The sequence below is a fragment of the Trachemys scripta genome, chromosome 5 (assembly GCF_013100865.1).
Source record: "Trachemys scripta elegans isolate TJP31775 chromosome 5, CAS_Tse_1.0, whole genome shotgun sequence".
Classification (NCBI taxonomy): Eukaryota; Metazoa; Chordata; order Testudines; family Emydidae; genus Trachemys; species Trachemys scripta.
In genome coordinates, this window is record NC_048302.1 from 95,527,992 (window position 1) to 95,540,822 (window position 12,831).

The following is a 12,831-nucleotide window of genomic DNA, read 5'->3' on the forward strand; positions in this document are numbered from 1 at the left end:
TCTGAAGTTAGGCTGTTAAATCCATGTTTAAGTACCTTAAATAAAAGTGGCCTGATTTTCAGAGGTGCTGGTCACCTGCCTACAGCTACTATTAGTCAGTGGGAACTGCAGATGCTCAGCACTTAAAAATCAGGTCTTTTTTATTTAGATGCCTAACTTAAGGTACTTAGATTTAAACGTTTTGATTAAACTATATTCGGATTCTATGATTTTTGTTTATTGCAAACTAATCTGTAATGGATTCCCAGTCCATATGAATTAGAGAGGTTCTGCTGTATTTTGATTTCTCTCCATTCTTTACATTTTGGCTTTTGTTTATTATTTCACTTTGTCTCTCTTCATCTATGATAGTTTCATATAGTGTACTAATAGATTATGTCCCATTTATTTTATTTACTTCTCAAATCCTCCCTTAAACCAGAATAAAGTCTATGAGACCCAAGTGGATTCCTGTTCTCACATCATATTTGGTGTAAAATAGATATAGGCTAATGACCTTGATCTTGTGAATTTTCCTTTATTTGTTTGTTTAATATTTTTGCTGGGGCCTGGATGTATTGACGGCCATCAGTAAGTATATTAGAATAAGAGTGTTCTATTCCTAAAATACAAAACACAGAGAACGGTTACATATTTAAAGGATCGTGTAAACTGATTTTGAGTGAATTTGGCTTTGGTGATGTGCAGAGGAACTTGTCAGAATGCACACGGCTACAACAACACAGCATTCAAAGGATAACGCATTCTTCTGTTGAACCCTGATTGAATCATGAGATTGCTCTAGCGACCAACAAACGAGTATTGTTCCTGCAGCATTGTTTCAAGTGTATTTTGCTTTTCCAAACACGTATTACTGCCTCAGTAATATCTGGCTCAAAACTTCTAGCTTCAATCTTGGTAATTTTGGTGTAAAACCCTTTCTGAATAACCTGGATAGGAACTAAACTGTAGCTAACAATAAACTGGTGAACAGTGATTCATTATTGTCAGGCCTCAAGGTTTTGGTTGTTATGAAATTGGTCAATAAAAGAGAGAGAGAGAGGGAGAGGTCTGTCTATATGTAAAATAGTTAATGTGCCAGTAGATTGTGCTCAAGAATATGCACTACTGTTCCTGAGCTTTTCAGAAGCAAAGTAGCTTTTGTATACTGCAAATGGGATTCAGTGGCTGGGCTGAATGGGCGTGGGGCTACGCAAAGGATAACTGTTCCTTCTGCTTGCTGTTTTTTTTTTTGGCTTTAATCAAACACTCCTTTTGGGCTCATCTTATTTATTGCACAATAGTTAAGGAATCAGTTAACCATGTTTAGTTAATAAAGCTGTTGTATGAGCATAAACAATCTTTATGCATGGTGTTTTATTCACCTGCATGTCCTGATCAAAAGGCTTTTTAAAGGCCTTGATATTGACTTGGTGCTATTAAGAACATTTGGAAAGCTGGGCATTGGTAATAGATCCTGCCAGTTTCTTTCACTGTGTTCAATAAGTAACCATTCTTGGAATAGCTCTCCTTCCTGATCTAAGTGTTGTCAAATTAACTATGTCAGATTTATGTGGAAGCTGAAAAAATTCTAGTCTGAACTAATACAGTCTGATTCAGATTAAATCGTTTTGCCTGGCAAATTTAGCAGAGCATCCATCATTGTTTCTTTCCATTATCTTGTTAAGAATCTGGATAGCCTGTCTGCTTTATGAGGCAGTTTATTTCTTTGTTTGCCCTAATAGAAACATGTGAGACACAGTTAAGAAAACAAAGGCTGTCTTGCTTTCTATTATTTTGGTTGGGATTATTTTGGTTTTGGTAATCCGAAACAGGTTTATATGGCACTTCAAGAATGGATACGAGTTAAATTTTGGTTGACGTTGGAGAGAGACAAATGGCAAGCTTTGGAAAAGCAAATCCAGCTGGTTGCTTGGTCAGTCAATTGCAGGAATTCAATTAAGGTTTTAAAATTTGTTTTTCAGTTTGGATGAGAGAGAGAGAGAGAGAGAGAGAGAGAGAAATATGAAATACACACTATTTTTACCATATAGAAATGTGTGTGTGTTTGAAGAGAGTTGTTTGTGGGGAGTGAAGAAGGGGTGATAAATAAGTGTATTGCATTTTTGATTGCAGAATTTATGCATCTATGCAGAGATGAAGAAAAAATAAATTCTTAAGCCTTGTATGTGCTTGTATTTGAACCATAGGATTCAAAAAGATAAACTGTTTTGACAGAAGATGTTTACTTGACAAATGGTGTTTCTGGAAATATACAGATCTGATGGCAGAAAGTCTTCTTAGTCTTGCATGCAGGGAGCCCAGATATGGCGCACACTCTGTCTTCATATGATGTTAATTCAGGTTATTGTCTGCCAGACTATTCCATTCTGCATAAGAAAAAATCTAATTTAAAAAAAAGAAAAGAGAATTAAATGGAAAAAAAGACTCACTAGGTCATCTTGTCCATGCTGCTGCTAATTTCAGGGCAGCTCCTTAGCGCATATTATTTTACGCTTTGTGTAAATGGAAGGAGCATCTATTGTTTTTTTTTATGTGATCACTGGATTTAAGAAAAATTCTATGGTACATGGTGACAATACAATTTTATTAAGCTAAAATGCAAGACACTCTGTCCTTAAGGACTGTGCCTCTGATAAGCAGTCAAGTATAAATGTATGTATTTGTATCTGTATCTAATATGAAATTCCTATCAATCCTATAAAAATAATAATGCAAGGGACCATGAGTTAGACCTACTATTTGCTTTTATCTTTAAAACAGTTAGAATCTGGTTGAGAGTATTGTCTGGTCTCTACATTTTTGCTAGCAAGGAATTGGGGTGGGAAACCTGAAGAAAACTGATAAGAAGATTCGCTCTACTTGAATGCTTAAACCCATGGTAGGATTTTAAGTTTGTTTTAACTTAATAGCATTATATAAAGACAGTTTGGTATTAAGGATTTTCATTAACAAGACTTATAAGAAAATCACAATAACACAGATAGTATTGCTGCTAGGCGGTTGCAGTTGGTTGGTTATACGTTTATCTCTAAAGTTGCAAATGTAGTTATATGGCAGAGGAGGCTGGCTGGGGTGTCTTCTAAACTGGTCAGGAGTCAGGGGAGGAAACTGCTCAGTGAGGAAGCTAGCAATGGGAGTGGAAGCTCGGCAGTGTTAGGTGAAATGGGTCAATGCTCAGCAGGGAAGTTGGTTTAGGTGTTGAAGTGGGTTGTTGAGAGCGGCCCTAGGAGCCAGATTGGGAAGTAGAAGATGATCTTGACTATTTCAAAGTAGGCACCTGGTAAGGGAGAGGCACTCAAATAAGCTGCTTGCAACCCTACTCCTTTCCTGCTTCCCGTGTTTCCCAAGCAGCGCCTTCCCTGCTCGGAGTTCTCCAGTCAGTAACTTTCCTTCTGGTTCTGCTGAGCTACTGCTTCCCTATCAGCAGCTTCTTATCTCCAGCTTCCATGTTCAGCCACTTCTAGTGTCAGTGTAGTATTTTCTAAATGGACAGCCAATCTAATTCTCAATTACTGAGGGACAATCTCCACTCACTGATCTATTTTGCTTTCCACAACCAAATCTCTGTACAACTTTTCATGAGTGATGCACCCGAGTATTTGGATTCTAATATCTAAACTGTATTGTTAAATCTATTCACCTAAATTTGGGTTATTGCTAATTATGTACTCTATGTATCATCTGACTTTTAAAAACTAACTTTATATTGGTGGATAATCTAAGCTCTATGCCTAGATGTATAGATTCTCTTTCCCCAACCTGTGCATTATATAATTTTTTTAACAATAGCTTTCCTTGTCACTCCTGCCAGTCTTTCTCTTCTCCTCCAGTAAAAGTGACATTGGCTGTAGCAGCAACACCAGCACCCTGATTTCCCCACCACAGTTTCCCAAAACTTTGCCATTGTTTTCAGGATCTGGTTCCACTCCCAAGGAGAAAAGCTCAGCATGGACCCAAAAAATAAAATAAAAAGGGTCATGCTTAGATAATCATGCAGCATGTATGCTGAAGATGGCACAATGAAGGTTGACATAGCAGGAAGGAACTCTTCCAGCATGTTGGCCCGATTCTGAGCTTACTTATACCAGCATAAATCTGGATGTCACTGGAATTACTCTGGATTTGCACCAGTGTAACTGAGACCAGAATTGCAGGTTCTGTATATAAAGGGTGAGTGTGGTATGGGGAGACATAGCATTAAGATGGGCGTCAGAACCTTTTCATGATAGTGTTGACATTTTAGCATTGAAATTTGCAAATTAAAATGTTATAGTAAATTTACTTTTGTAGAGAAGTAAGCTTTTAATTTAATTTTACATTATTAGTAAATTTAGAGAATTATTTTTAGCATTTAGTTAATTGTTGTATAAAATGTATCTTCTAACTTTACTATGAAGCTGTTCAGACTTTTGGTTATGACTGAATTTACACAGCATCTAAGATGATAAGCTCAAACCCTGATAAATTTGTCATATTATATTATATTTACTAGATATCTCTGAAGAAAACAAAATCTGCTTTATGAAAATGTGGGTTTTTTTTGGTCTCTATCCAAGTTTAGAACTTGCAACCTCAGATACTGCATACCTGCAACCCTAATCACAGGTTCCTGTAGATGCATAGGTTTCCCGTGTACTTATCTACCCCATTCAAAAATTATTTTAACCCCGCCCACACCCAAACTATTACAACAAAACACTGTATTAAAGAAAAACTCACCACCAAGGAAGTGCCATCCAGAAAAAAATTCTTGGCCTGCTTGATTGTTCTCTAGTGTTGGACCTGTTGTTCAAGCCATTCCCTACTGTCCAGTGTCAAAGGCTGGGTCCTATTCTGCTAATTCTTACTCAAGTGAGTATTCCTCACTCATGCATATTAGTCCTGTCAAAGTCTGTGTGACTGCTCTCCTGGGTAAGTGTGGCCTTGAGTGAGGCCTGTATTTTGTAACGTGACAAAATGTTTACTCCAGTATGTTGCTCTAAAAATGGGAAATCTCATTGATGTTTTGCTTTCTTCCTTACTAAAGTATGCACTGGGAATAAAAAACATGCTGTTAGTAGCGTTTTTTTTAAGTATTTGTTCTAATTAGTTTTACAAAATAGCCTGTCCCTCTACAGCTTTCAACAGTTATGAAAACTGAGCAGCATTATGTTGCGACATTTTATTTGTTATGCTTAACAGCTCTTTAGGAATTTTTATAATGTGTTTTTCTTTTGTGTTTTTCTTTGTTTTTAATTTCTTAAATGATCCCTCTTTTCAGATTTCAAATTATAATCCTTTTCCTGATCCATTGCTGAAGCCCTGTGATCCATGTCAGAAGTACTTCCAGGTCAGATGCCCTTTCACATATTTCCATAAGCAGAATCTTTTAAAATCTTTCTCTTCTTACCAGGCCCATATTTGTTTTAATTTTGCATTCATGAGTAGAACAAGCAAACACTTTCCTTTCTTTTTTTCTTAAACTGATCCTTTCTTAAGTAAATTCTTGCTTTAGGAAAGGTTTTTAAAAGCTGAATAAAGCACAGTCACAAACAAATAAGTTCTATTAAAAACATTTATGTTATGTTTGAATACTAATGTTCTTGTGTTTGTAGCCAAAAAAAGCCTTGCACTTTATAAGGTTTGTGACGTGGCTTTTGAAAAATATCAATACGGGCCATTTGGATAATATTGTTATTTGTATCACAGTAGTGCCCCACCCAGGATCATGACCTCATTGTGTCTGACACTGTACAAATGTGAAATAGTCCTGCCCCAAACATGGATCAGTATCTGGTTAAAAGATAGGAAACAAAGTGTAGGAATAAATAATCCATTTTCACAATTGAGAGAGGTGAACAGTGGGGTCCCCAAGGATCTGTACTTGGATCTATGTTGTTCAACATATTCATTAATGATCTAGGAAAAGGAGTGAACAATGAAGAAGCAACGTTTCCAGATGATACAAAATTATTGAAGATAGTTAAGTTCAAATCTGACTGCAGAGAGTTACAGGGGGATGTCACAAAATGGAGTGACTGGGCCCCAACATGGCAGATGAAATTCAACATTGATAAGTGCAAAATACTGCACATTGGAAAAAATAATCCCAATTACACACACACACACACACACACACACTATATATAATGGGGGGATCTATATTAGCTGTTACCACTCAAGAAAGAGATCTTGGAGTCACCATGGACAGTTCTCTGAAAACTTCAGTACAATAAGCAGCAGTGGTCAAAAATGCTAACAGAATAATAGGAACTATTAGGAAAGGAATAGAAAATGAGACAAGTCATAATGCCTCTATATAAATCCATTGTACACACCCACACCTTGAATACTGTGTCCAGGTCTGGTTGCCCCACCTCAAAAAGATTATAGTGGAACTGGAAAAAGTTCAGAAACAGGCAACAAAGGTGATCAAGGTTATGGAATGACTTCCATATGAGGAGAGACTAAAAAGATTAGGGCTGTTCATCTTAGCCCTGGTCTATACTACGAGTTTAGGTAGAATTTAGCAGCGTTAGATTGATTTAACCTTGCACCCGTCCACACAACGAAAGCCATTTTTGTCGACTTAAAGGGCTCTTAAAATCGATTTCGGTACTCCTCCCCGACGAGGGGATTAGAGCCGAAATCGACCTTGCTAGGTCAAATTTGGGGTAGTATGGACGCAATTCAACAGTATTGGCCTCCGGGAGCTATCCCAGAGTGCTCCATTGTGACCGCTCTGGACAGCACTCTCAACTCCGATGCACTGGCCAGGTAGACAGAAAAAGCCCCGCGAGCTTTTGAATTTCATTTCCGGTTTGGCCAGTGTGGTGAGCTGCTCAGCACAGGTGACCATGCAGAGCTCATCAGCACAGGTGACTATGCAGTCCCGGAATCGCAAAAGAGTTCCAGCATGGACCGAACAGGAGGTACTGGATCTGATCGCTGTTTGGGGAGACGAATCCGTGCTATCAGAACTCCATTCCAAAAGACGAAATGCCGGAATATTTGAAAAAATCTCCAAGGGCATGAGTGACAAAGGCTATAACAGGGACCCACAGCAGTGCCGTGTGAAACTTAAGCAGTTCAGGCAAGCCTACCAAAGAACAAGAGAGGCAAACAGCCGCTCCGGGTCAGAGCCCCAGACATGCTGCTTCTATGACGAGCTGCATGCCATTCTAGGGAGTGCCCCTACAACTACCCCACTCCTATGCGTGGAGTCCGTCAATGGATTCTCACGCAACAGGAATGCGGATTTTGGGGACGAGGAAGATAGCGCATAGCATGCAAGCAGAGAAAACGTTTTCCTCAACAGCCAGGAACTGTTTATCACCCTGGACCCAGTACCCTCCCAACCCACCCAAGGCGGGCTCACAGACCTTGAAGATGGCGAAGGGACCTCTGGTGAGTGTACCTTTGTAAATATTGTACATGGTTTAAAAGCAAGCGTGTTTAATGATTAATTTGCCCTGAAGACTTGGGATGCATTCGTGGCCAGTACACCTACTTGAAAAGTCTGTTAACGTGTATGGGGATGGAGCGTAAATCCTCCAGGGACATCTCAATGAAGCTCTCCTGGATGTACTCCCAAAGCCTTTGCAAAAGGTTTCTGGGGAGGGCAGCCTTATTCCATCCTCCATGGTAGGACACTTTACCATGCCAGGCCAGTAGCACATAGTCTGGAATCATTGCATAATAAAGGATGGCAGCATATGGTCCCGGTGTTTGCTGGCATTCAAGCAACATCCGTTCTTTATCTCTCTGTGTTATCCTCAGGAGAGTGATATCATTCATGGTCACCTGGTTGAAATAGAGGAATTTTATTAAGGGGACGTTCAGGGGTGGCTGTTCCTGCTGGGCTGTTTGCCTGTGGCTGAACAGAAATCATCCCTGCTGTGCGCCATGCGGTGGGGGGAGGGGTAAAGCGATCATCTCAGAGAATAGGGTGTGTGTGGGGGGGTGTTAATTGGGTTTGTGCTGCACGTTAACCCGAAAACCGCAGCCCCTCCTTTTAAATGGCCAACCCATTTTAAATGGCCAACCCAACGGGTGCTTGGTATGGGCAATGAGGGCACTGCTGTTTGAAACCATGTAATCTTAACAGCTTGGTTCACCGTGAAAGAGTCTACCCATGGTTCTCTAAAATGTGTTTTTTTAAATACTACTCTCCCGCAGCTGCAAATGTTTCAATGCTCCCCGTATCATCTACATCCAAGAGGCTAGCGAAGATTAGAAGGCGAAAAAAACGCACTCGTGATGAAATGTTCTCTGAACTCATGCAGTCCTCCCACACGGAAAGAGCTCAGCAGAATGCCTGGAGGCAGACACTGTCAGAGTGCAGGAAAGCACTAAATGAACGCGAGGACATGTGGCGGGATCGAGCTGATAGGTGGCATCAGAATGATGAGAGGAAGCAGGATGCAATGCTGAGGCTACTAGAAGATCAAACTGATAGTCTCCGGCGTATTGTTGGGGTGCAGGAAAGGCAGCAGGAGCACAGACCGCCACCGCAGCACCTGTGTAACGAACCGCCCTCCTCCCCAAATTCCACAGTCTCCTCACCCAGAATGCGGTGGGTGGGCCTCTGGGCACCTAACCACTCCACCCCAAAGGACTGCCCAAGCAACAAAAGGCTGGCATTCAAGAAGTTTTGAAGTGCAGTGTGGCCTTGTCCTTCCCTCCTCCCCTCCTCCACCACCCCACCCGGTGCTTCCCTCCTCCCCCACCCCTCCTGGGCTACCTTGGCAGTTTCCCCCCCATTTGTGTGATGAAGTAATAAAGAATCCATGAATTTGAAACAACAATGACTTTATTGCCTCTGCAGTTGGAGATCAAAGGGGGGAGGGGAGGGCGGTTGGCTTACAGGGAAGCAGAGTGAATCAAGGGGGCGGGTTTTCATCAAGGATAAACCAACAGAACTTTCACACCGTAGCCTGGCCAGTCATGAAACTGGTTTTCAAAGCTTCTCTGATGTGCACCGCGTCCTGCTGTTCTCTTCTAACCGCCCTGGTGTCTGGCTGCACGTAATCAGCCGCCAGGCGATTTGCCTCGACCTCCCACCCTGCCATAAATGTCTCCCCCTTACTCTCACAGATATTGTGGAGCACACGGTAATAACAATGGGAACATTGGTTTAACTGAGGTCTAACCGAATCAGTAAACTGCGCCAGCGTGCTTTTAAATGTCCAAAGGCACATTTTACCACCATTCTGCACTTGCTCAGCCTATAGTTGAACAGCTCCTGACTACTGTCCAGGGTGTCTGTGTATGGCTTCGTAAGCCATGGCATTAAGGGGTAGGCTGGGTCCCCAAAGATAACTATAGGCATTTCAACATCCCCAATGGTTATTTTCTGGTCTGGAAAGTAAGTCCTTTGCTGCAGCCGTTCACACAGACCAGAGTTCCTAACGGTGCGAGTGTCAGGTACCTTTCCCGGCCATCCCACGTTGATGTTGGTGAAACGCCCCTTGTGATCCACCAGTGCTTGCAGCACCATTGAAAAGTACCCCTTTTGGTTTTTGTACTGGCTGCCTTGGTGCTCCGGTCCCAAGATAGGGATATGCGTTTCGTCTATCACCCCATCACAGTTAGGGAATCCCATTGCAGAAAAGCCATCCACTATGACCTGCACATTTCCCAGAGTCACTACCCTTGATAGCAGCAGCTCAGTGATCGCGTTGGCTACTTGGATCATAGCAGCCCCCACAGTAGATTTGCCCACTCCAAATTGTTTCCCGACTGACTGATAGCTGTCTGGAGTTGCAAGCTTCCAGAGGGCTATCGCCACTCGCTTGTGAACTTTGAGGGCTTCTCTCATCTTGGTATTCTTGCGCTTCAGGTCAGAGGAAAGCAAGTCACAAAGTTCCATGGAAGTGCCCTTACGCATGTGAATGTTTCGCAGCCACTGGGAATCACCCGAGACCTGCAACACTATGTGGTCCCACCAGTCTGTGCTTGTTTCCCAGGCCCAGAATCGGTGTTCTATGGCATGAACCTGCCCCATTACCACCATGATGTCCAAATTGCCAGGGCCCGTGATTTCAGAGAAGTCTGTGTCCATGTCCTCATCACTCTCCTCACTGCGCTGCCGTTGCCTCCTCGCCTGCTTTTGCAGGTTCTGGTGCTGCATACACTGCAGGATAATGCGCATGGTGTTTACAGTGCTCATAAGTGCCGCGGCGATCTGAGCGGGGTCCATGCTTGCCGTGGTATGGCGTCTGCGCGGAAAAAAGGCGCAAAACGATTCTCAGCCATTGCACTGAGGGAGGGGGGCCTGACGACATGTACCCAGAACCTCCTGCGACAATGTTTTTGCCCCATCAGGCATTGGAAGCTCAACCCAGAATTCCAATGGGCAGTGGAGACTGCGGGAACTGTGGGATAGCTACCACAGTGCAACGCTCTGAAAGTCGACGCTAGCCTCGGTACTGTGGATGCACTCCGCCGACTTAATGCGCTTAGTGGGCGGGGACACAATCGACTGTATCAAATCGATTTCTAAAAAATCGACTTCTATTTAATCTATCTAATTTTGTAGTGTAGACATACGCATAGAAAAGAGAGGACTAAGGAGAGAGATTATGAAGTCTATAAAATCATGAATGGGGTGGAGAAAGTGAATAAAGAAGTGTTATTTATCCTTTCCCACAATACAAAAGCTAGGGGTCACCTGATGAAATTAGGATTAATACAAACAGAAGTACTTTTTCACACAACGTGCAGTTAATCTGTAGGATTCATTGCCATGAAATGTTGTGATAGCAAAACTATAACTCAGCTCATAAAAGAATGAGGTAAATTCATGGAGGATAGGTACACCAATGGCTTTTAGCCAAGATGGTCAGGGACACAACCCCATACTTGGAGAGACCCTAGACCTCTGTGATTGCCAGAATCTCGGAGGGGAAGTCATGGTTGGATCACTCCAACTGCCTTGTTCTGTTACACTCCCTCTGAAACTCTCGTGCTGGCCATTGGTTTGACCCAGTATGTCAGTTTTTATGTTTTTCTGGTGAGATACGACAGGTCTGTATTAGATACAATGGATGTAGGTGAGAACAAGGATTAATTAAAAAAATAAAAAAAATAAACAGGAGTTATTAAGGAATCTAGATGAACACCTGTGTATATAGTATTCTGTTTCAGTACCCAAAATTACTTTATTTGAAGCTATATACCAGCCATCATCCCTGGTGAATGATTGTAGGTTGCGCAGGTACACCTCTACCCCGATATAACGCGACCCGATATAACACGAATTCGGATATATATATATATAATTTGTAAAGCAGTGCTCGGGGCGGGGGGGGGAGGGGCAAGTTCGATATAACGCAGTTTCACCTATAACGCGGTAAGATTTTTTGGCTTCCGAGGACAGCGTTATATTGGGGTAGAGGTGTATATGATGACTGTAGTTAAGGTTGCTCAGTGCTTCCCATTATAAGACACTATTTTCTCTTCTAATATTGCCAATTTTAACCATTTGGGCCAAAATTTTCCATGTTGGTTGCCTATCTCAGGCTGACACTCTCCCTATTTATATATTTATTTATTTCAGCAAAAATGGTTACACCATTTCCCAGAAGAGGATTAGAGAAAAATATTTTGTTTTGCCCATGTTTTAAAAAATTTTGCATTTAGTTTAGAAACTGTATTTCCTCCATGCTTTGGGGCAGGGACTTGAAATTTAGCAGGGGGTTCACTCTGGTTTCAAGATGTGTCTTTGCCCATCCCTGTGAAAATCTGCTCAAATTTTGCCAAGTTTTCATCCTCTCAAAAAATCTAAGTTTGCACATGCTTAGTAGAGACATATTAGAGTTCGGCAGCTATATTATCTGAAGATTCTGTCTGCACTGAGCATGCTTTAGCCCAGAGCTTCAAGGGCAGAGAAGGACTTTCCCTGCAATTGCTGTCTCTGCAACCAGGTGACAGGAACTGGTAAGAGGGAGACTATCTCCTGTGCTCTTAGTGATTCCCTGCGGGTGCCCTGGCAGCATGGTAGCAATGTGAAACCACTTGACTGAAATGCTGAGGGATGAGAAGTTGTACTTAGAGGCTTCATGAGGAGGGACGTCTGGGCCTTGGGCAGGGGATGGGATTAGGGTGGGAGGCTAGGACCTGGGACTAAGGTGGGAAACTTGGATGAGGAGCTAGAGTGGGGAGGCTGGGAAGCTGTGGCAGAGTTTGGGGGAGAGGGAGAGAGATGTGGAGCCAGGAGACCCACAGGAAATGGAACAATGGCAAAGGCAAGACATCCTCAGGTGTCCACCTTCAAAACATCTAAGCTAACAATGGCTGGGTCGTCAGTGGGGAAGAAACTATTTTGTATGGCTCCATCCAGGCTAGAATGGCTACTCTTCCCAAGGCTAAGCCTGGGATCAAAGGATATTTAAAACCTCAAAGAACCTGAGAGGGTATGGGTGAGCTAGGAGAGACCACTGAGGTTGTATCAGTGAAAGGCTGGCAGGGGATGACACAGACAGAGGCAGATGTTATGACCGGGGCAATGTGCTTCTTTCTGCCAGAGATGAAGTTAATGAGGCTGAGGGAAACTTACGAAGGTGTAAGTAATACCCGGGCATGTAGGCTGTTTGTTTTCATGGTTTGCTCTACATGCTTTGTGCCTTTGAGAAAAGACTAAATAATGCTTGGTTTTGAACATGCTTGTTCTGTGTCACTACAAATGTGTGCTGTTACTGGCTCACTAAGGGAAACGCTTACTGGTGCCAATACTGAGTTGGACCTGTGTTGTTAACCTGGTTGAGGAACAGGGGACTGCAGTCCAGAGATCCAGTCTAGAAGAGAGTGGAACCGCTTGTCTGTAGATCCCTTGCCTCATTTGTTGCA

The 12,831-nt window shown here is 42.4% G+C and overlaps 1 protein-coding gene across 9 annotated transcripts in view; it reads left to right on the forward strand.

Annotated features, from left to right (window-relative positions):
- APBB2 (amyloid beta precursor protein binding family B member 2) overlaps positions 1 to 12,831 on the forward strand; it is a 343,676-nt gene that overhangs the window by 138,118 nt on the left and 192,727 nt on the right. For 2 of the 9 annotated variants that reach the window (XM_034771095.1, XM_034771094.1), the window contains exon 4: positions 5,264 to 5,332. The exons of the other annotated variants lie outside the window; for them this stretch is intronic. In XM_034771095.1, coding sequence (XP_034626986.1) covers positions 5,314 to 5,332 — 19 coding nt within the window. In that variant the 5' untranslated portion in view covers positions 5,264 to 5,313. The remainder of the gene's footprint in view (positions 1 to 5,263; positions 5,333 to 12,831) is intronic. 9 annotated transcript variants of the gene reach the window in all.